A 25,156-nucleotide genomic window follows, 5' to 3' on the forward strand; every position below is an offset into this window, starting at 1 on the left:
GCCCTTTCTACCTGCTTTTGATGACATCTTCTGGCTGGACAGAGAATCACTCCAGTTAACTGCCTATATCTATGTCCTGTTTAAGCATCCAGCTTCTACATATGTAGCATCTCTCTGTTTCTGAATTGCTTTGCATGTCCAGCATATTTATATTACTTTCTTCTTTATTAGATAAACTGTGTGACTTTTCCCCATCCTGACACAATGCCAGAACAGCAGTTGCTAAAACCTTCTGAATGGAGCTACTGTGATTATTTCTGGGTAAGTGAGCAGCTTCCCATATGCTGTTTACTGCAGTAGTTGAGCTTTGCACAGGAAGAGACATATTGATAACATCTCTGATAGCAAACACGGTAAAATTGAAGCCTAAAAATTGATGCCTGTGACACTGCAAAAGTTATTCTCTTTCTTTGCGTATGATATCCAGCAGAATCATTATACTGTTAAAACCAGATGACTGGAATTAAGTAGAATCACTTCCTCACCTTCCAGCCTGCAATGCTCTAAACAAGAGATGGGCAATTCATAGCTGTAAAAAGTATTCCCCCCACCCATCAGGCTGCAGATTCCTATTTTATGTTAATGGTTGGGGAAAAACAATACTTTTGAGGAGGAAGGAAAGAAAACAGGAAGGAGAAGAGAGCCTTCCCTTCAAAACTCACAGATTGAACACTTGTTATCTAGTAATGTTGAGTAGCATCTTCGAGCTCGCGCAGCATAAATTATCCTTCCTCAACTTCCCATAGTGTAAAACCAGTAATCTGAAAGTTGCATTACATCAGGACAGTCTTTTTCTCACGAATGAAGGCAAATATATGTGTCCCAGGATAATATTGCAGGATCCAATCTGGGTCGGTTACCGAGACCAGAGATTTTGTCTTGTGAGCTTTTGGACTCATGCTGGAGTCTCTCCTCAGAGAAGTACCCTGAAAATGGGCTCCAGCATGAGTCCAAAAGCTTGGAAGACAAAATCTCAGATCCCGGGGACTGACCCAGATAGGATCCTACAAAAGTCTTTTTGCTTTTCTGTTCTGTTCGTTCACCATATGCTCAAGATAAGAGAAAGAGTGCATGTGTGAGTGTGCATGCGTGTGTTTAAGAGACAGTGGCTGCATGTGAGTGGGTAATGATCTCCAGTCTGTGGTCACTATAGCCTAGAGCCATAAACGTGTGTCCAGCCATATCTGAACCTAACATTCCATATAAATCTGAGAAGTAGTGTTTTATGTATCATCCAACTCATTTGCATCCATCTCATCATGTCTTATTCACCGGAGATGGTTTCCAAAACCAATTTGTTGTTTATAGTAAGAAAGGAGTGTGTGTGAATGTTCACGATCATGCCTAAATGGGTGAATAAAATGTTAAGTCTAGGTTGATAGCTTTCTCAACCAAGTAACCAATTTCATGTTACCTTAGAGCATCAAGAACTCTTGGTTGATTTTTGGATGACTCAGAGACAGAGAAAGTGAAATTTACCAAATGTACTATGAATGGTCTGCCTCCCTTCTCATTTGTTTTGTACCCTAGATTAATGACCTATGAATGCCAATTGTCTGAGCCTCCTATTAGAAGCCTCACCGTACCCCCACCCCTGTTTGGATTCAAACTGGTGGTTTATACTCACTACTGACCACTAGGGGGACTATGCACCCAGTTTTGTTCTTGTTGCAATTCATCAGGCATAGATAACCCCATATATAGGTTAGATCTCAGTACATTCAACTCTTTACTGGGATTTGAACTTGCCCACCTGAGGCAGGTTCCCCAGTTTGCTAAATGTTTCAAGTGTGTTTAATTTTTAATACCGGGTTGTAAGCATTCTTGAACTTTTGAAAAGTGAGGGTGAAGATGTTTGTAATGAAAAAAAGGTAGAATTTCCTGGAAGCTGCAAACTCAGAGAAGAAAGTAACGAATGCCTTGAATGGGAGACTGCATTTAGGAAGACCTCTTGTTAATTTTAATTGGATTGCCACTGCCTTTTTCCAGAATGTTCTTTCAATTTCCCAGTTAACCAGAGCCCTGGACTCTTTAGGGGAGGCAGTTCCTTTTTCAACCTGTACAAACCCGAGAAGTCCATTATGAGATCCTTTTATAATAGCCATTGTCAGTTCTTGTGGCTGTAAAGTCCCTTGCTATTGAATTGCTTGTTTCCTGTATGCAAAAACAAGCTCAGGTGCCCATGATTTACATTTAAAAAGAAAAAAAGAAATCCTGGCAGATTTGTTAGGACCAATTATATCTCTGCTATTAGGACGGACGAGAGAGTATTATGACAGCTGGATATCACCCAGCATATTTGCAAATATCTGTTACAGTATAAGAATGTGATTGCATTTTCTAACACATCTCACCTGGCCCATACTTTTGCTGTTCATTTTCTTTAGACTGATAAGAAGGACCCCCAAGGGAACAGTACAGTCTCGGGATTTGAAATTCTTTTGCAGAAACAACTGAAAGGGAAGCAAATGCAGAAAGAAATGGCAGAGTTTATTCGAGAAAGGTAACTTAGAAATTCAGTAATGATCTAAATTGACTCCATTGTGGTTTGGGTTTATGTTTCCAATGGTGAGACTCCTGATTCTATCAATGTACAAGTCTAGTGGAGCATTTTCTTTTAAACACAACTAATATTCAGAGATCAGATAGCAAATACAAGGGTGGGTTTGTTACTTTTTTTTAATGTAATACAAGGGTGTCAAACTCGCATCATCACAATGACATCACATGACATATTGTGACTTTTTCCCCCTTCACTAAAGCAGGCGTGGCCAGCGCATGGTGCATCCAGCCCGCCAGCCTCAAGTTTGACAGCCCTGCTCTAATAGTTTCGTGTTTCTATTTACTGATGAAATGTATACAGGTAGTTCTCAACTTACATCCATTCATTCAGTGACCATTCAAATTGTAACAGAGGGCTTACAGTTACCTCACCGCATCTTGAGGTCATGTGATTACCTTTTGCAATTTTCCTCATTGGCTTCCCCTAAGTAAAGTCAATGGAAGAACTTCAAGTTACTCCTGTTGCTTTTTTTCCTGAGGATCTTATGCTCCATTGCACCCACCTGCACTTTTACCTGCCTGCACTCTGTGGTGCCCACACACACTTATACCCATTTACACACTTTCCTGAACCTGTTTGCAACCATAGCTCCCACTTGTACCTGCCTATAGCATCTATCTGCCTTTACTTGGTCCTGCCCAGTGGTGGGATTCAAATAATTTAACAACTAGTTCGCTCAGGGTTAAGTTGGCTATCAGGGAATAGCCATGGGCTATCATGGCCCAACCTGATCCTGGAGGAACCTGTTATTAAATTATCCCCCCTCATCAAAGTGGATCCTGGGTGCTGCACTACAATGGAGAAACGAGCAATGGAGCAGCCAGCACAAGGGAAGGAGGAGGAGCAGGGAGGAGAAGGAGGGGAAATGGCCGCTCCATTGTCTGTTTCTCCATCACAGTGCAGTGCCCAAAATCTACTTTGATAGCAGAGGGGAATAATTTAATAACCAGTTCACCTGAACCAGTGTGAGCCAGCTGAATTCCCCACTCGTCCTGCCTACCCACACTCCATGACTTCCACCCATTCATAACTCTCACCCATGGGCCTACTTGTGAGCCACCTAAGAAGGAAAAACTTGCTAACTGTACTTTGCTTATCAACAGCAACAACAGCTGCTGGGATTGTCAAGCAGTGTGGTCCTATTGTGCTTTATGGCCATATCAGTTTGTGGCAGAAATTCCAGTCCCAATTATCACTGTATACTGCCTCAATTCAAACAGACTTCATGTGGTTTACAATATATATAATAAAACATAGTAGTATAAAAATAATAGTTATAAAATAGAATCAATGTCATTATAATAAAAAATAATATAAGGTTCCAGAATCAGTACTGAAAGGCCCTCTAGAAAAGCTAGAAAGACTTTAAGAGTAAGGATGACCCAGAGTTGCCTCAAGGGTTTCATAGTAGGGAAGCTATCAAAGAGAATGTCCACCTGCAGGTCCCTTCCTGTCACACTACCTAATACCCAAGAGTCCTAAGCTGGTATTTTGTGATTGGCAGGATCAGGTGGGCAAATCTGATCAGGGAAAGGCAGTCTCTGAAATATATAGACTTTAAGCCATTAATAGATTTAAAGCAGGGGTGGGATTCTACCAATTCACACCTATTCGCTAGAACCAGTTGTTAACATTCTAAGCAGTTCGGAGAACTGGTTGTTAGAAGAAATTACTGGCCTAATCCTGTAAGGAAGGCAGGAAGGAAACATTCTGGTGTTGCTTACAGAAACTGCCTCTCCGTTACGAGTTACAATGGCACTGAAAAAAGTGACTTATGACCATTTTTCACACTTTCGACTGTTGCAGCATCCCCACTGTCAGGAGAGGCCAGGTGAGGAGATGTGTGCCTCGATGTGAGTGATATTGAGTTGGCCATGCCCAACCAATAACATGACCACCAAACCACACCCACCACCTAAGCCACGCCCACAGAACCGGTTGGTAAAAAAATTGAATCCCACCCCTGGTTTAAAGATAGCAACCAGTAGGGTGAATTGTACTTGGAAGCCTAGTAGTTGCCAATCCATCTCCAACTTCAATGGAGTAAGAAAGCAGTACCAGGATGGACCAGTGTGAGTTGCTCCATATTGGACCAGCTGAAATTTCTGGGTGGTCTTGAAAAGCAGCTCCATCTTCAACAAATTACAGCAATCATGTGTAGAAATATCTTCTCACTTTCTGCCCTCTCACTTTATGTATAGAATCTACAATGAGAAAGATATCTACAATGAGAAAGCAAAGAAAACATTTTTTCTATGTAACAAAATATCAAAAGTCCAAAGTTTGTATCAACAGAAATATGCTATTTTTTATAAAGAGGGTCACTTGAGAAAATTCTAATTATCTTCAATTAATCATACCGGTCCCTATCCCCATATTGTTTGAAGCGTCTTTTCCTTCTGATTTTCAGATTGCAGCAATTGCAATTGAGAGAGGCAGGGAGTTGGCAAAAGTCATTGGCCCCTCTTTCCTTGGTAGGAATTTCCATCTTAGGAGCTCTGTTGCACAATGTCACTGCTCCAGGCTGGGTGTATTAAAAACTAGCAAGCTCGATGTTTCCTCAGGTGGTTCCTTAATATGAAAACAGCTCTTATAATGACTATGACCCGTTTAAATATTTGCTACAGAAAGAGAGGAGTACAATTTGCTTGAGTTCATTCTGAGTCCGGATGAGTCATGCTTCTTGCTGATTTTGACATATCTTAGAAATCTCTCCACCCCACCCCACCCCTCCTTTCCACCCAAATGCTCACATTAGCTCTGGCCGTTTAAAATAAATTAAAACGTCTGTGTGACATGGAAGGGTAAACCAAGAGAGAAAGATAAACAGTTATTATTTATAGCTGCTCGTTATTTATAATTTTTCTTTTAAAAAGAGCATTCTTCTAAATCGTTTTCCACATAATAATAGGAGGGAGAGCAACTTGCAACTGGCGATTGGAACATTCTGTTCCATGAATGGACTTGTCTGCCTGATCAGAGAGAGAGCAAAAATAAAAGGGCTGCAGCATCAGTTCATTTCCTACAATTATGCTTTGGTGAATTAATAGTGAAATGCTCTCATGACTCAATGGAAGCTTTTAAATATAAAAGCTGTTTAGCATCCCTTTAACAGAATGTGGGCATCAACAAATCTTCATTCTTCAGGGCACAGGGAATGTTCTTCAGCTTGAAATCTGGTTGTACTTACTAGACCTTGTAAATCTAAGTTTGCTTTGCTCTTCGTTCTTTCCTTGTGAATGTAAGGACTTTTTTGGCAAATAAATATCAGTGGAAACTTTTGGAAAGAAGTGCGTAAATAAAAAATCTTGTGTATTAATTTAAGAGTTATTCTATTCCTCCCTCTTTTATCACTGCTTTATCAACTGCAGAATATCGACATATAGGCATATAGGATGGCAATAGCACTTAGACCTATATAATTTCACTAAACTCATGGATATTTTATATGGGATTGTGATTATAATCCATGAGTTTAGTGAAATTATTAAATTATCATTAATTTTCTTGGCAAACTTTGTGGGTAAAACTGTAAATATATAAAAATAAAGGTTCCCAAGAGATGAGTTGCTAAATGTACTGCGTTTGATTATAGTTACAAGCTACATTTCTAATACATAATAGCTTTTGGCTGATGTCACTGATGGTTTTTTTCCAGAATAAAAATTGAAGAAGAATATGCCAAGAACCTATCTAAACTATCACAGAACTCCCTGGCTGCCCAGGAAGAAGGGTAAATTTGCATTTTTGTATTCTAATTACCTGTTGCTCTAAAATTGATGGCATTATTAGGAGATTCATCTTCTTCTACAAGAAGAATATTAGAACATTGGACCATCTTGTCTCATTCTTCTTCCATAAATGGCTATGATATGTAAGCTATATATTATAGCAGATGAAGGAAGAAATTGAATGTAATTAATCAAACTGGTTGGGTTTTTTTTAATGATATCCAAAGTTGTCATATTTGCTGCAATTGAAATAAGATACCTAGCTGACCCAAAGTGATTCTTTATATAGTAATGTGGTCAAAGCATTGGGACTTTCTCAGTTATTCTTTTAAAAGAAAAGCATTCACTATTACAAGTCTATAAAATGTCATCCATACAGAAAGAACAGAATATTTTTCAGAACAGTCATATATGGAATAGCAATACACACACATCCATCCCTTTTCAGAGAGGGATACAGAGAGACACTAATACCTGTAAATATAATTTGTTTCAGTAATTTCAGATTCTGGTGTACTATAATATATAGCTTATATATTAATTAATTAATAAGGCGCTTTACATTTCAGAGTGAGTAGATTATGCTTACCTCTTTTTAGACATTTTAGGGGGAAACTGGGGAGAAAGCTAGATGAAATGCATTTGTCATTTACATCCTATCCTTTTTTTCATGACGTTGCTGAAGATGTTGCTAATTAATTTAGATCTGCTTGTTTATTTGTGGGTTCAGAAATGACCTACTCTACATGTTGTAATAAAGATGTTCTTCTGAAGTATTCTAAGTGCTTGTAGAAATATTTCTATAATATTTCTCCTAAATTGTCCATCTGTTGTATATGTAAAAAGTGTTCAAAGCATAGATAGTTTGGTAAACTTATCATGCACGTTCCAGATATACTAAACTCTTGGCTTGATATGTAAATATGACAGTTAAAGTTTTATTCCATAGATTTGTTGTAACTTCCAGTGTTAGCTGCTGAATTATACTGCATCAACTGTCACAAGATTATGGGCCCTTATGCTTAGACCACATAAAAGTTCATTTAAAAATGTAATGTTGACAAATTTAGTTTCTTTTCAGACATCAGAACAAATTAAAACCTGTGTTTTTGTGATTTATTTCCAATCATTTTACATTGTATATGATTTTGCCAAAAGAACCAAAACAATTAAACAATTAACAATTAATTAAATCATAAAGGTCCATCCCTCTAAGCAATCCTCAAGCTTAAGTTTAAGGGAGTTTTATAGTAAAGTTCTCTGGAGTTAATTCACCTTTTATAGCCATTTCATATGACATGCTTAAATTCATATTAGATTTAACTTTTGGTATTCCAAAAATATAATTTTATTCACCCAAATTTGAAATAAATGTTAGTTTTAAGCTTTACGTTGTGAGTTTCATTTATTAATATTGAGAGTTGGGTGAGATTTTTCTAAAGATATTCGTGAATATGTCTTTGCTGAATTCAAAGAGGAGTATACATTTAGAGAGAGAATTATTGAGAGTAATGTTAAACGTTGTGCTTTGGCTAATAGCTAATCCCATTAACTGTGGTAATGATGAGCTTCAGATCCTAACAAAGAAGTCATTTCTTATTAACCAGACTTATACATTGCAGGACACTTGGCGAATCTTGGTCTCAGCTCAAAAAAAGCATGGCTGATGAAGCAGAGGTTCATCTAAAGTTTTCCTCTAAGGTATCAAATCATTTCCTCTAAGTTGTCAAATGTAACCATGTTTTTATGGCTCTGGGATTACCTGAGATTACATTGTTCATTCCTGATCCAGACAAAATTTCATTCCCAAAAGTTATTGATTGCAATACCATAAATTTAAGTATGTGCTAATATTTATCAGAGATTAGGCAATAACATTTCTTCAGGGTTTTTTTTCCCAAACTTAATTTCCTAGTGCTCATCAAGATATTAACAGTATTAATGGTAGTAGTAGTAAGAACTACCTGGCCACTTATTAGGTAGGTAACCTCTCCTTTTTTTCATTATTGCATACAAGATTGCAATCTCAATATTTTATAATTTGATGATATTTGGACAAAGGCCTAAATAGCCATGTGTTGATTCAGTTTGCATTGTAGCCAATTTACGGTTAAAACAATAATTGATTCCTCTCTGAAATGCTGAAATTTTAAAATAGTTTATTCTAAGTGGCAGGAATCGAATTGTATTTTAAGGGCTCATTTTTTGTTTCAGAATTTGTTATTCCTTCCCCCATCCTTTCGACATAGAGAGAGACAGAAAATTTGTATATATCTCATTATAAAAGTGGCAACTGCTTTGAAATCTTCAGGATTATTTTTTCCTCTCTTTACTTTGAAGTGTTTGCTTCACACAGATATCTGAGGATCAAAACATGTATGAAATCCATGATTGTATCACTTCACTTTTTTCTACTTTTCAGAATTTTTTTTACAGTACTTTCCAATTCTTCCTCCCATATAAGAGGGTTAGCATTTTCTTCAGAATAACTTCAAGTCCTAATAACTTCAGGCCTTGTTCATATAGTTTTCTTTACAGGAGGATAGAAATAGGTTGGACTTTTTTTTACTCTCTTGTTTAGTTCATATTACCGGTATTTCCTGGTTTTTAACTACAAATCAGTTTGACTCATTTATATTAGCTTTTAGCCAAGATTGGTTATTGTTACCCCACTATGTATAGAAACTAATTGGCTCTAAAATTTAAAAAAGAAGTAGGAATTCTCCCATTTCTCCTATTCCAAATCAAAGTATACATCCATGCCTCAGTTCCTAGCATCTAAAACCACTTTAACCATTTTTTCCTTTTTTTCCCCTTTATGCCAGCTCCAGGCAGAAGTGGAGAAACCACTACTCAACTTCCGTGAAAACTTCAAGAAAGATATGAAAAAATATGACCATCATATTGCTGATTTGCGAAAACAGCTGGTTAGTAGGTATGCAGCAGTGGAAAAGGTAAGAATTTGTCATAAATAAGGCAAACTGGTGCGCATGCTCAAAAGCTTCCCATAGAAATCCTTTTGCTTAGATAGATAGATGGGTAGGTGGGTGGATGGATGGATTGATGGATGGAAGGACGGACGGATGGGTAGATGATAGATAGATAGATAGATAGATAGATAGATAGATAGATAGATAGATACTGTAGATAGACAGTTTGGAAAAAATAGTGCATATATAAGGTGATTGTAAGAAAAATATGGTTCTTCAAGTTGTAAACCATCACTTCAAGTGGTCTAGTTGGCCATACTAGAGGAGTGACAGTCATCCTGCGAAGAAAAGAAAGTGGCAGGATAGAAACAGGAAGGCAAGATTATTTATGCCATGTTGTCTAGCCTATATTTTATGTCCTATGTCCTAATGTATAACAGAAGATGCTATCCTATAAACAATACTGAATATGTTTAATTACTAGTTTGGACAACTTGGATAAGTGAAATGAGTAGGTCAATAATTTTATCCTTTACTTCTGCTGGCACAAAATCCTGAAAAGAACCAAATTGTGGAAATACAATGTAATCTATGCAGCAGTGTTTTAAAGTGACTAAATGAAATAGGATTCCAAAGAATAATAGCATTGAGACTTAAATACCACCCACAGTGCTTTACGCCACTCTCTGGGTAGATTGCAACGTAAGCATTATTTGCATATTGCCCCCAACAATCTAGGCCCTCATTTTGCCGACCTCAGAAGGATGGAAGGCTGAGTCAACCTTGAGCCCCATCAGGATCGAACTCGAGGCTGTGGGTAGAGTTTGCCTGCAATACCTCATTTAACCACTGCACCACTAGGGCTCCTCAATAGTGTCACCTAGAAACTGCCTATTTGTATACCATTTTTCGGGCACTTGATGGTACTTCAGTTCCTAATAGTTTGGTGCTCAAGGTCTCATCCAGGAGTTAGCGCACCTGTTCATTTCCTTGATGTTCTAGCTACAAAAGTCATAGCACGTACTAGTCTGTAAAAGAATAAATCTTATGGAAAGGAAAAGACAGATAGATATTTCTTTCTGTGAAGAAATTTATGGCTCTTGGTTTGTTTCAAGGCTCGAAAAGCATTAACAGAGAGGCAAAAGGATTTAGAAATGAAAACACAGCAGTTGGAGATAAAACTGAGCAACAAGACAGAAGAGGAAATTAAAAAGGCCAGGCGGAAGTCTACTCAAGCTGGTGAGTGAATGTAGAATGAGGACACTGTGCGGTACAAAGACACAGAAACAAGGAAATTTGAATGTCAAAGGGAAATGGGGTATAAAAAAGCCTTCTACTGATTTAGCTAGGAAGAAGAATGTGATTCATTAAATTTTGGCATTGATCAAAACTGCATTCTTTAACTTTTTATCTATATTTCGTCTGATAAACCATATTTGAAAAACCAGTTTGGATCTTTTGGCCCTGTTTTCAGAATTTAGTTCCTTTGCAGTAGAGACCATTATAGCCATCCCATACTTTCACTTTTAAGATGCATGTAAGGAAATTAAGGAAAAGTAGCCAGTATTAGAAGACATGAGTCCAGCACAGTCTTCAATAGAGTTGGACCATCTTATATACCTCCAGCTAGCAAGTCCTCCTTGGTCCTATCAAATGGATTTGAGAGTCTCCAAATCCATCATACTCGTAGAGCATCAGCTGCAGAAGGCAAGCCACACCTATGTCATCACTGTACCAATATTTCTTAAATTAATTGAATCACGTGAATATTTTGGCACTATAGAGATAAACTGATTTAAAGTATTTCTGTTTTTCATGTATTTATCTGAACTGTGTGACAAACAGAACTGGAGCTAACCTTTATATTTTTTCAGTTTGAAATTACTTATATTTGCTTATGTAAAATTTTTTACTGTTTGCATTGTACAGTAGATGGCAGGAGAGATAGTCAAATTATCACCTAAGTCAACTTTATGATAAAACATAAGTGTCAGCTTTCCAAAGCTGACAATATGTATTATTGCATACAATTAACATAGATCGTACTGTTCTATCTCAGTGCAGAAACTGGGACTTATTGAATTACTCGGTTAGAAAGAAACAAGTACACAAAAGCCACTGAAGTATGTTTGTTTCAGTCAGCAAAAATGCTAATAGGCAAACCTGTGTGAAGATTAACCAAGATCTACTCTTGGTTAAATTATCTTCCCATTTGGTTTTCTGACATGTCTCTGTTTACAGCTGCAGGCAAAGTTTATTTACTGCTGGTTAAATTGTATGTTTCGTTGAATCCTGAAGTAAACAGAAGTTGACACAGGCACTACATGGTTGAGGTCCAAATTTAAACAAGACATCTTTCTGCAAATCTGAAAACATCCTTACTATTTATGTGCAATCCTGTAAGGAAGAGTGGGAAGAAATTTCAAAAGACTTTTAGTTGTCTGTAGGAAAAGTTTGGAAGATGCTGTTTCTGCCCAAGAAGGTGTTATAAATTGATTAATTCACTGCACACACATTGGCAGTAAGCAATCAAATTGCAAAAGGATTTTATATTTAACTTCCATGTGGAAGCTGTATCAACTCTGTTCACCTAAGGATTCGTTGATAAGTATAATTTGATCACTAAACTTTAGAATGCAATTTATAAATTAGAATTTCCAAAGAAAAGAAACAATAATTTTTCATTTGTAGTCAAATATTATTTGATTCATTATTCTTTGATCAGGGAAACCTAGGGAGATTTCCTTAAAGGGGAAAAAGGGGAGGCAGTAATAGAACTGACATTGGTTTCTTCATCTTCTCTTAAACATTCTTAATATGAAGTTAATGAGACATGTCAACCAGCCAGCTGAAATTGCAATATGTTTCTTAATGACTTTCTCACTTCTACCAAGGATGAATAGATTAGTTTTTGCTTTTTTCTTAATTAATTTGAATTATCTACTAGGACAGTGCTTTATATTGAAAGGCAGAAAAGTGTTTTGATATGCAAGAAGGCAATTACATAATACCTGTCTTGTCATAGCATTTCCATAAAGCAGCAGCATCTTTCACTAAAATTGTGCAGTTGCCCTGCATAGCTGCAATACAATCCTAGGAAAGATCGAAAACTGAAATCATAATGGCACTGATATTAATAGTAAAGCACCCTTTGGGTAGATGAATGAATTGCAAGAAGAACTCACATGATGATTTGGGGAATTTGTTTTTTAGGAGATGATCTCATGCGTTGTGTGGATTTGTATAACCAAGCTCAGTCAAAATGGTTTGAAGAAATGGTAACCACCTCTCTGGTAAGTTAAATTTTAGCTTCGCCCTACAGTGCGTATTTTAGTAGTAAGGTGTTTCTTTGCATCTTGAGTATAATTACATATATTAGCCCATTTTATATATAACAGTGTTTCCAATTCTGAAATCCCTGATCTTGAATTTTTGCTCAAACTTGGTTGTATATTCTCCCTTTTTTAGACTAAAATTATATTTAAATAATAATAATAGTGGGGCTACCTTTGGAACCAGTAGTCCCATATGAATTTATATCACAGGATTAGAAATCCCTGCATTTAAACTTTACATTTCCTAGTCTTCTGTCGAGAAACTGCTCCATGTCATGTCACTATGTAGATCCCACACTTGAAGCAATGCTTCTTCCTATATGAACCTCCATGCTTTAAGGTATCACTTGAGGAGGTTTGCCAACAATTGCTGTGAGCTTGTCTTGTGGTGAGTCAAGATTAAGCCTTTTTGGTTGCCAACTCAGCTCCTTGGAATGCATGACCTGCAATATTGAGGGCCCTAGGACCTTTATTAACTTTTAAAAAAACGCCTTTAAATATATTCTTTTGTTGTAAGGCAATGATGAACATTTTCAATTAGCTTGTTTTAATTGCCGTTTTAACTGTTTGTAATGTCTTGATTTTAAAATTGTTTTATATTATAACATGCTGAGACATCTTGATAGCCAGTGGGATACCATGTTAAAAAATACATGGTAAAATAGATGGGAGCCAGTTTAATGTGTAGTGGTTAAGCCACCAAGAGGCTGAGAGTTATAGTCCCATCTGAGACACAAATCCAGTTGGGTGATCTTCAGCCAGTCACTCTGAGGCCTTGGAATCAGTCAATGATGAACCACTTCCAAAAAATCTTGCCAAGAAAACTGCAGAGACTAGTCTAGACAGTCACAGGGAATCAAAAAGCTGACTTGAACGCACAAACATAAACACACAAAGGATCAGTTGTATTTTTTCTCATTATTGACTTACTTAGCACATATATGCCTATCTTCAATTTTACAATTTTTGAGAAAATATTTATTTGTCCACTCAGAACTATGGATTATATTTGAAGGGGGAAAGGAAAGAAGAAGAAAAATGAAAGAAAGGAAGGGAAGGAAAGGGAAGGGAAGGGAAAGGAAAGGAAACATTTTAAAGGGGTGTCACAATCATGTAGCATACTGAGAGATTTTGATTTGTTTTGCTGGAGGTTAGAATTCAGTAAAATAAGATATTTTAAGAGATTAAACCTATCAAAGAATTTGGTGTTCTATTTCTGATTTTATTTTACTTTTTAATGAACAATCATGCCTAGCCTGGCTGGCCATCAAATTTTGATAGCATGATTTGGGGGACTGTCAAAGGCCTTGAAAATTGTCCATTATCTGTGGATTGCCCACCTTTGCTCTAGGGAGCAATTACAAAGTACCCAAACAGGCTAAAATGAATAAACAATTGCTTTATATTTGATTCACAGTGATGAGGCTTTATTCCTTATTGATTAATGAACATGTTTCATTCTTTCATTTCAGGAACTTGAGAGGCTAGAAGTCGAGAGGGTGGAAATGATTCGGCAGCACCTTTGCCAATATACACAGTTGCGACACGAGACAGACATGTTCAACCAAAGTGTGAGTCTACTTATCTTGCAATCCTTTCTCATCCTGTACTTCTGCAAGCTTTATAGAAATCTGAAAACTTATATAGAATCTTCTGCCTGCTAATGTATGTGACTGCATAAAAACAGGTAACTCGGCTCTCTCAATAAGTACTGTTTACTTTGAGTCTGGATCAGTCACTTGGAGCCCTTGAAGTGACATTCTTGACAGTGTAAGGTCAGGAGGATTTAAAACCCACATTGGAAGTGGGCATTTATAACCCCTACTTTCATAAAGTTAAACATAAAAGAAGAAACCTGCATGTTGAAGAAGAAAAAATAAAAGGGCTCATGGGAACTCGCATTCATTTGTAGATCTTGGAAAATAATGGCATGTGGCTCTTGTGTTTTTCAGACAGTGGAACCTGTGGATCAGTTGCTTCAGAAAGTGGATCCAGCCAAAGACAGAGAACTGTGGGTAAAAGAACACAAAACTGGTAACATCAGACCTGTGGATATGGAGATATAGACTTCTGTGACCAGGTGGACTTTTGAGTCCCCCCAGTTCGAGGGATTTCCATAAGGCTTCAAGAGGAGGAACGGGGGGGAGGTGTTCCACTGTCAGCTTCCATATCTATTTATTATTGTCTGTAGGGACTATTTCTGTCATGTTTGATCATTATTCCATTCCTATAGTGCTATGCCTTAAACATCCAACATTCCAGGGTTGAGAAGCTACTCTTTTTCCTTCTTTTTGAAACTGGCTCCTAGCAGCCAAGCACGTGCAGCTCCCATGATCAATGGCTGGGTCTGTTTGCTGGTACAAAAGAATCTTGCTATTCTGTGGTTATCTATTTTGTGCTACTCCCCTTGCATGATGCTCTGTTTTGTACTGTGATGTTAAAGACACAAATAAGGCTGTGCCAAACATATGGACGGATGAGTTTGACTGTGATTCTGGAAGCAGGGAGATCCTCCGGAACGTTCCCACTGAATTAGTGGGGAGGTGGTTTTAAAGCCCTCACCTCCTCTCCCACCCACACTTTATGAAATGGAGTTCATAATGCTTACCTACCTCACAGGGATGTTGTGAGGATGATATCTGTGTAGAGTATTATGTTTTAACAACCATCATCTCGTATAACTGCAAATACTATTGCAAGGCTACAGTGAAAAGTCTTTTTTGAGTAAAGAAAATGAGTCAGGAGGGTCAGGAGACAATGTACCCAAAGAAAAACGCTTGGGTTGGCCCTCGTTTTAATGTCTCAGGTACTTAACTGGCTGCAGTCCTCAAGCTACTTGTGATCTTTTGACTTCTCCAGGATCTGCAGAAACAATCAGAGAATTTGAACCATTGATTCCCCTCCCTCAGTAGAAAAAGAGCACTTTCATGCGTGCTTCAAGAGCCTTTGGAAGAGTGTAAGAAACCAAATTCAAGTGTATCTCAATCTGGAAAATAACCTATACGAGGGTTAGGTTATTTAGAGGCTAGGATCTTGCCTCTGCCAGTATGTTTTCCCTGATTTCCAATTTTGTGATCATGTCACAGAGATCCCTGCATTGATGACAGAGCAAAATTCAAGTAGAACTTGGATTTGGGGGAAGATTTTGCAAGACTTTGGCTCTTGAGTTCCCACACTCTGGCAGCTATTTTTTTAAAAAAAGTGTTTTATTTTATAACACAATTCAGGCCATATTAAATCTCATTATAAAACTATCAGGTGGTCAAAAATCAGCACAAGTGAGTTAAGAAGTGACTATATGAATCCAGCCAAAGATGTGTTATACAGCTAGATATTTTCAGAAGTGCAGCTATTTACGATGGTACTAGAAGGCCTTACCAATTGATCCTGAGCTCCTGTATTTCAGAAACTGTTAGGGGAAAACCACCATTTTCTTTGTTCCCCTCCTTTTTTCATTTGTCTTGCAATGGTGTTTGTACAGCACAAATATTTGCTTCAAGTATCAGAGCTTTAATTTTTTTTGTACTGCCAAGTATTTTGTTTGAACATGTGTCACAAACATCTACTATTCATTTCTTTATTTCTTAAAACCTTTTTTCCCCTGGAATGCATTTGTCAGTTTTTTTACCAGACTTTCCATCAGCACTATAAGTCTTGTCCTTTCTATTTTCAAAGTAATGATTTTTACTTTAACTACAGAAATGTAATATAGATAACCTGAGCCTCTTAAATTTAAAAACATATAGGAGGAGTTTGGGATAAGAGATGGCATTGTTTTACTGGATTATTTGATGCTTATATTATTAAATACAGTATGAAGAAAACTGGCACGCAAGGTATTCCAGTTAATGTGCCCTCATTTGATTGATTCTTTTCCCTTTCCCTTTCCTTTTGGCTTGCTTTCTGTTATCAACAAAATCCTCTTTTTTCATTTCAAAGGGCACCACAAGTTTATAATAAAAATATATATTTTATCTTTTTCCCAAGAAGCTGACTGTCAAGATTTGCAAAAAGTACAATTTATCCTGCTGGTATGTGTGAGTACATTAAGGCCTGGATCAAAAACAATACAAAAAGAATTTCTAAGATATCTATTCAGTTCCTTTCCTGTTTTGATATTTCAGTATTCATTGCAATCTTTCTCTAGTCGACTGTTTTCAGAACTTTTTTCAGTTGTTGCCCGTTGATTTCTGGGCTTTTTCTGTTTTCCATGCTTGACACTGTTGAACTTTATGTTCTTTTGATAAAATGGACTACAATTCTTTGTACATTCCACTCCAACTTTCTTCACAGTCATCAAGCAAACTGCTCGTGGCATATTATGAAAATTGCTCTTTCCAAATTATATTTTAAGATTCCATTCCTGAATTTAAAATATTTATCTTATTTTTCTAGATTAAAAATTGTCAAAGCACCTTAACTGTAAATGTAAAACACTGCCTGGATCATTTGGTTTTCATGTGTTTGCTGCTTTCTATCAACTAACCATTGTCCCTTTTTTGTTTTTTTCTATCTTTCATTATTATCTTACCCTTTACCTTACTTTTCTCTTTTCTTCTTTCACTGAAAACTCCGGTGACTGCTAATGACAAAATGTGATTTGATTACAGAAAAATCCCCAAGATTTTACAGAAGCTTGTAAATAGATTTATGGGTCTCTTTCTGTAATTGTTTCAAGTAGAACAGTGTATGTACCTGACTAGCTTAATCTATGTTTCCTTTCAAGTTCTACATGTCTTTTAAACATTATTATTTTATATGAAGGATGAAAATACACATTGTTCACCAGACTCCTTTTTGTGCTCCCCAGGGTTTGGGTCAAAAGATTGGAACCATTTCTATATCTTTTGGGGACAAAAATCAGGGCTGTAAGCCTTGCAAATTACTTATGATGCCACTTAAAACTCCTCATGGTCTTGGTACTTAGTGCTTTTTGAATTCAGCTATCAACGTGTCATAAAAAGCTCGGAAGGTCTCAGTCTCAGGTTAGCATTCCATGCAATTTATGGCAATTATGCTGTCATTATGAGCTGTGGTGGCACAGTAGTTAGAGTGCAGTACTGCAGGCGACTTTTGCTGACTGCTGGCTGCCTGGGTAAAATGAGGACCCAGATTGTTGGGGGCAATAGTCTGATTCTGTAAACCACTTAGAGAGGGTTGTAAAGCACTATGAAGCAGTATATAAGTAAGTGCTATTGCTATTCCCGTATGGCCACGATTAATATAACCAGGAGAGAGAGAGTGAGAGAGCAGGGTCTCAGTTGATGATCTATTTAAAACATCTGTCATTTGGGATCCATTACAGATAGTTCTCCACGTATGACCACAACTGAAATTAAAATTTCTATTGCTGAGTGAGATATTTGTTGAGTTTTTGCCCCGTATTATGACCTTCCTTGCCACATTTGTTAAGTGAACGTTAAGATAGTAACATGGTTGTTAAGTGAATCTTCCCCATTGACTTTGCTTGTCAGAAGGTTGCAAAAGGGGATCATGTGACTTCAGGATACAGCAGCTGTTATAAATATGAGTCAACTGCTAAGCATCTGAGTTTTGAACACACGGCCATAGGGATGCTCCAATTGTCATAAGTGTGAAAAATGGTCATTAGTAACTTTTTTCAGTACCATTGTAACTTTGAACAGTCGCTAAATGAACTGTTGCAAATCGAGGACTACCCATAATCCCCATTCCCTTCATTTTAGCTTCATAGAAGTCTTTTTGCCAGCTTCTTCAGAACCATTGAGCTTTCAAGTTTATTTGGCCCATCAGACTTAAATCACTGGTGCTACTTTGAGTATCTTTTTCCATTCCTTTTTTCTAGGCCAAGATATAACTCACTTGAACGTTCTCGTTGAAGTTTTCTTTCACCATTGAAAGCAGTTGTGGGTGAAACCTGCATATTTTTCTCTTAAGATTTGCTCTTTGGAACATTCCACCACTCAGTTGCTTTCTGATTTGTGTTTTGGATGGTGATATGTCTACAATCTCGGCTTCCTTGGCTCCCAAATGTAGAATGAAAAAGGCCATATATTAGGGACACAGAGGGAGAAGAGGATTAGCATGTCAGACCTGTTTTTCAAGTTTAACACCTCATTGCCTTTAAAATATGCCTGTTATTATTACCCTTTTATATTGTAATAGGTTTGCCACTGGGGTTCTTTTTTTCTTTGCCAATCTTACTCACTGCATTCCTGTTACATGACATTTTGCTATGACTTACAATTGTGGGATGATTTGCAAGTGTACTTTGTGCCTTTTGCTTCAGGGAATGTTTATATCCGTTCATATTTAGCTTGGATGTTCATCAGTTTAGCCAAACATTTACAACCTGATTTTGTTTAATGTGGTTTCTAGCTGCTTAATCTCTCTTTAATTGCATAGCTCCCATTCCTTAAACACCCCCAATGCTCAAGATTTGATTTAATCTCCTTTCAGATTCACAAGATGGTACTGTTTTGTGAAATTCTCCTTCTAACCAATATCCTGAGAAAAAAGTATTTTAGAGAGAAAAATATTAAGAGATCATTGCATTTTTCTTTTTGCAAAGGAAGCACTTTGGATTACTAAAATAGAAGTGAGATATTTGGCATATTTTTAATTCTGTGTCACCTTAGAGATGAATGCAAGCATAGATTAACAATGTAATGTAATGTTGTAATATGAAGGGCTCCTTTATTTAATATTGTGACTATGCCATTCTATTCCCCCTCCAATCATGATTACATGTTCAATGGGCATGGTCTGTTCTCACTAAGCTATTTGGCGTGTTCCTTCCCAAAGTTTTGCTATAAATATGTTTGCACTTTTATTAATTTTGAAACTGCAGTAAATCTATTGTTACTTCTGTCCTGAAAATAGATGATGGCATTTAATGTAAGGATTGGCATTAAGAGAATTGAAAAACCTCCTCATATATGACAATGTTCTTTACAAAGAACATTGGTAGTATCCAAAAAGAAAGTGGTATTTTAGCTTCTGTTTGCATTTTCATCCTGTATTATCAGCCCACAATGAGTAGCTGATCCTTATTGTTTCATTTTGCTGACTAGTGAGAATCTAACTCATTCATAAGGCATGTCAGTGTGATTTGTTACATATACTATCTGAAGCACACAGTTTGGTTCTTTCATAGCAAATCTACTGACCACAGCAAATCCTCTGTTATGTAGTCTCAGTTCTGTTCTCTTGTGGTCTTCATAATATAACAGTACACCTCCACTTTTCTTACTTTAATATTATGTCTCTGTTGTGAATGGGGCTGAGCAGACTTAGCACTGAATTTCCAATCCTGAATTCAGTGAAGAAAGGTCAAAAATAGGTATGGTTTGTCTATTTATATGTTTCTTTAAATTATTTCTGTTTTAGTACAGGTATAAAACCTAAGCAAATAGATTTACCTTTTCTTAGTGCAACCCTACCTGCTCTTCAGAATTACATTTTTCTGTATCGACATTGAACTCAACTTTAAGTAAGCAATATTTATGGCTTATAAGGAAGGAAAAAGTAATAATAATGTTGTTGTTAAATTAATAACACAGCATGCTGAAATTCCATCTGTAAGATACACACCTTTGGAGAACCATTTCTTATGCTTTTAAGACATTGTCCTCCCAGGCTAATAAACGTATGAGAAAGTTCAAATTCTAACAGATAACAGATAATCAGAGTTGGACCTTGTAGGTCATCTAGTCCAACCCCCCGCCCAAGTGGGAGACTCTACACCATTTCTGATAAATGGCAATCCAATCTCTTCTTAAAAGTCTCAAGTGATGGCGCTCCCACAACTTCCAAGGGCAATTTCTGTTCCATTGGTTGATTGTTCTCATTGTCAGAAAGTTACTCCTTATTTCCAGGTTAAATCTCTCCTTGTTCAGTTTCCATCCATTATCCTTGTCTGGCCAACAGGCACTTTAGAAAATAGCTTGACCCCTTCTTCTCTGTGGCAGCCCCTCAAATATTGGGAGATTGTGTGCAACTCTCTCTTTCCCTCATCCCCTGTAGCAGGGATGAAGCCCAAATTAGGATTCTTAAATCTGATCAAGGAGCTAACTACTGCTTGCCATCATCATCATCATCATCAAAGAAAATGCAAGTTTCTTTTAGACTTTGATGGGCAGTTTAGTCAACTACCATCACAGTTGCTTTCTGCTGGCATTGGTGAGTCTCCATTCTGTTACTGACCCAGGAAAGTGGCAGAGAAAAGCCATAATAAAAACAGCTTTAAGTTTCCATCTTTCAAGAAAGTTGGAAGAAAGGAAAGTGACAGACAAAGCCAATGTCTCAGAATAGCCAGCTGAATTTTTTTTTTTTTTAAAAGTCATTCTGTAAATGATGCAAGAGAAAAATGTCCCCAGCAATTAACCCACGAGGGAGTTTGGTTTGAGCTATTTAAATATCACATTGATTAAAAGAAAATGTTTAGTAAATACATGGGAGATATATGTGATTCAGTAAGTAGTTAGATTAGCTTTTCTGTACAGTATTTGCTCACTTTCCAGGAACTGGAATGGCAAATCTGTATTACTTGCCCTGTTTTGTTCACATTTTCATCTTCATATTCAGGATTAACCATCATCACATTCAAAAGTATAACAATTATTCTAAGGCTATTTTTGAGAGAAACCAATACCTTCTGATCCTTTTTTCCCTCTCAAAGATTTATTCGCAGATATTTGAAATTTATAAAATAGATGTTTAGACTATTAATATATTAATGGCCATGGACCAATATATGCATGTGTTGTGATGCCTCTGATTTGGTACTACTCAAAACTCTAGCATGTTGTACAAAGCAAATCACTGATGGCCACAGTGGAAAATTAACATTTGGAACACCCTCCTGAGTCTTTTTAGATTGTAACTCCAATGGCAGGTAGAGTTGGTTTTTGCAATGTCTAAAGGAATTTGGTATGTCCACTGAAACATTGATTTGAACCCATTCTTTCAATTCTCAGACAGTATTCTAGTGTCCCTGGCTAAGAAAGCTGGTTGAAGTATTTTTAAAAGCTACTTAAATGTTCCATCATATGACTCTAAATAGATGGGGGAAGTGGGATTTTCTGGAATGCTGTTGTGCTTTTCTTTGGACAGCAGGATGAACATTTAGTTAAAGACAATTTGCCCATATAAAAGGGGGGGTTAAAAGCTTGCACTCCAAGTATTTTGATGGAAATTTCTATGCACCATGCATATTTACAAGATTTATCCATTGAAGAGTTGTGGCATCTTTCAAAGAACCTTGGAATTAATAGTTTGGTGACATTTAATTAGAGATTTGTAACTTCCTGTTCAGAAGCATAGTTTCCAGAGCCACCTGAAGAGAAGAAGTATCTATTGGAATAATTTAGGAGTATAGTTATGAACGTTAATACCAGTGCTTATGTAGATAATGTGGATAAGGATATATGAACAGTGTAAATAAATACATTTTATGCAGTCCAATACCTTGATTTTTTTTTCTGTCACCAGTAAAATATTCTTTGCTTTGCTCATGTTTTGCCACATCATAGAAAAAATTATTATGGGGGTTATTTCTGCTGAAAATAGCTGGAAAAATAGCTAAATCTATTGAGATAAGCCCAAAGGTGCAGAGATGTTTTTTTTTTTTTTTTGGCCCTAGCATTTATCAAAATGGATTTTAAACTTCAGAGACACAGCATTCACAGGAAAGGAAAAGAAGAGCTTAGGTGTGAAGCTTAGGTGGGAATTGGATTTAATCATTCTTTGAATTGCGGGATTCAGTTCAGTTTCAGTTGCTTTGGGATCAGTTCTAGAGTTCCAGGGGCTTTTCTGCAGTGTTAAATTGAATTGATGATTCAGATTGAACTGACCATTTGAAACAAATCATGGATAACTTGCACAATGCTCTCAAAACATTTTCAGCAACTTGATGGGCATTTACTGTCAAGTGTAGTCTTGCACACTATATGTTGTACCAGGAGGTGGCACTACCACATGCATCTAATGTTGCCAGTGCAATGTGAATTTTCTTGCTTCCAGTTTCTGTAACTTTCATTTGCTTTTCATCTAAGTATGTCAACAAGAAATGTTTGTTACCCAAAATGGATGTGAAACATCTTCAGAGCTGTCTTGGCAGTTTGCCACTATCATTTCCTGAAGAACAAGGCATGGCAATAATGGCTATAGAAGAAGAATAGTATATTCTTGCTAGTTTGATATTTTCTGATGTAGGAATCTTGTCCATTTCTGAGACAATAAAGTTTTCTGATTATGTTCATATATACTTCAACTACTTCAACTACTAAGTATTTAATTTTATTTTTTTGGATGGTGGATGGCATCTTTTCAACCCACTGGCTGGAAAAGTGTTAAAATGCATTTTCTACTCATGTACCATGATTTGCTTGCTAAATGTGTTGATGGACAATACACAAAATTTTCTCATCAAGTTTATATATTATACTAAGCCAAGATTGGATAACCTGCAGATCTTGAGCTCCTTAGCACCGTGAAATGCTAAGGAGCCTAAATGGTAATTTTAGCGTACCATTAAAATTGGATAGCAAAGTGGCCAAATTTCAGTTTGATTCTTTGGATTATTTTTCTTATTTGGGAGAGATTTAAGAATAGGAATGGTAGTGGTAGTGGTTGCTTTCCAAGGTTCTCTGGTCATTAAATAGACATACTAAGCCAAAACAGATCAAAATATTTCAACCTCTAATCTGAATTGTGGCTCCTGAACTTTTAGAAGTTGTCACCTCTGCCCTAAGCTTTAATGTTATCTGTTTTATTTGGCTTAGGTGTTCCATGGGCCCATTTTTTGTGTTTTAAAAATATGCTTTTTATTTTTATACATATAAAAATATAATACCATGTGGGAACCTGGTGTGTGTGTTATTTTTTCAAAAAAGACCTGATTAAAACAAAAATAGATTAGCATAGTTATGATATGTGGTTGCATTGATCTTGACATACTCTTATAATAGAGTCAAATATTGGTTTTATGCTAAAATTCAAGTGCCAGTTACAATGTTTTAAAATGATTTGTTTCAGTCCTGCTCATGTCAGTACAGAAACATGTTCTATTACATTTTCCTGAATGTAGACAAATGGGATTATAACTAGAAACTTTAGAGAATTTGCACTTGTGAGGTAAAAATTCACCTTGTAAATTTTAACAGAACATTTTTTACAGATTTAACAATAATAAAGTATTAGGTGTAAACTATGGCATTTTTTTTTAACAAGTGGTACACATCTTACTTAACCAAGCAAACTCCAGGCTTGGCGATCTTAGATGCTGTTTACAAATGGTTCTGCTTATTACCCGTTTTTTTCAAAGAAATGTTTATGGAAACTGGTTTGAATCAATTATATTAGATTTCTTTTGAATTTATAAAAGGACATAAGTCTTTGTTATGCCACCACTATACAATGATCTTTTGAACTTAAAACATATTAGAGCAAATCTAGGGAAAAAAATAAAGACCATCTTCAGTGTTTGAGTACATATTAGTAGTCATACCTATGTAGTAGCAATAACATTGGTTGCCAAACTAACAAGTGAAAATGGTTGCAATCAAAAATTTAGCAAGATGAAATTATAACCCATTACAATTAGCAAAACCTGAACCCTGTGCACATTTACTACTCCCAGGCAGTAAACATTATTTCCATTTAAGTGTTCATAGAAGCTATCATACTTAAATGTGTCAATTGAATTTGAAATAGGGCAAATAAAATTTTTATTCATTTCTGAAACTAATTTGCATGAAAATCTCGCTTTTCTCCAAATTAGCTAAATTTGCAATAAATCCCTGATAATAAAGCAGTTTGTTTTATTCATAAATATATATTTCCAAATGTTTTAGACTTAACACAAGCTATAGGTATAAACAAATTCGGATAATGTATTCATTTTCATTATCCGAAATAATTGTATTTCAAATATATTAGCTTGGGAGGATAGATTTGGCCAGCCATCAGCTCTCCTCCAAGGCAGATTTTTATAACAAAATAAAATAAAATGGCATTTCCTATCTGGTATTTTTATTCTCTACATTTTACTAAACACTTTCTAATTTTTTACAATAAAATATGTCTTTTGCCGGCGATAATGGCTTTGAGTTTCATAATATTTTATTGCTGATTTTTGGCTAACTACATATAAAAACCTAATTCTACTGTAAGCCCTCTGTATTAATAATAGCAATGAGTCTTTAATCATTGTGAATACTGTTATATGGCTTTTCGTCCCATGCAATTGTATCATTAAAATACTGTGGCTGAAGAGGTAAATGCTTGGTAAAATTCAAGGGAAACTTTGTTGGTTCAGGTATGTCTCCTGTGTGTTAATGTCAATGGAGTTGCACTGATTTACCCCAGCTAAAGACCTATCCTTTAAATGTTGAAAGTATTTGCTATAAAAAAATGTTTTATGTACAAACATTTCCATAAACTTTATATTTTCTTCCTATTTTAGCAAATTTGTATTATGCACTTGAAAAGCTTTGTCTCATCTCATGTAAAATAAACTGTACAGTCCATTAAATTAAATCCTGAATTATTATTTTTTTTAACTTACAAACACTCTTTCCACAACACACTTTACAATGTCATTTTACAATGTTACAA

At 36.3% G+C, this 25,156-nt stretch overlaps 1 protein-coding gene across 2 annotated transcripts in view; it reads left to right on the forward strand.

The window, feature by feature from the left end:
- GAS7 (growth arrest specific 7) overlaps positions 1–16,386 on the forward strand; it is a 151,750-nt gene extending 135,364 nt beyond the window's left edge. For both annotated transcript variants that reach the window (XM_026702097.2, XM_087922967.1), the window contains exons 6-14: positions 172–261; positions 2,388–2,503; positions 6,222–6,296; positions 7,917–7,995; positions 9,120–9,248; positions 10,340–10,463; positions 12,438–12,517; positions 14,032–14,130; positions 14,512–16,386. In XM_026702097.2, coding sequence (XP_026557882.1) covers positions 172–261; positions 2,388–2,503; positions 6,222–6,296; positions 7,917–7,995; positions 9,120–9,248; positions 10,340–10,463; positions 12,438–12,517; positions 14,032–14,130; positions 14,512–14,625 — 906 coding nt within the window. In that variant the 3' untranslated portion in view covers positions 14,626–16,386. The remainder of the gene's footprint in view (positions 1–171; positions 262–2,387; positions 2,504–6,221; positions 6,297–7,916; positions 7,996–9,119; positions 9,249–10,339; positions 10,464–12,437; positions 12,518–14,031; positions 14,131–14,511) is intronic.
- Positions 16,387–25,156: the final 8,770 nt, after the last annotated feature.

The sequence above is a fragment of the Pseudonaja textilis genome, chromosome 2 (genome assembly GCF_049901715.1).
Source record: "Pseudonaja textilis isolate UNSWEBS1 chromosome 2, rPseTex1.2, whole genome shotgun sequence".
Taxonomy (NCBI): domain Eukaryota; kingdom Metazoa; phylum Chordata; class Lepidosauria; order Squamata; family Elapidae; genus Pseudonaja; species Pseudonaja textilis.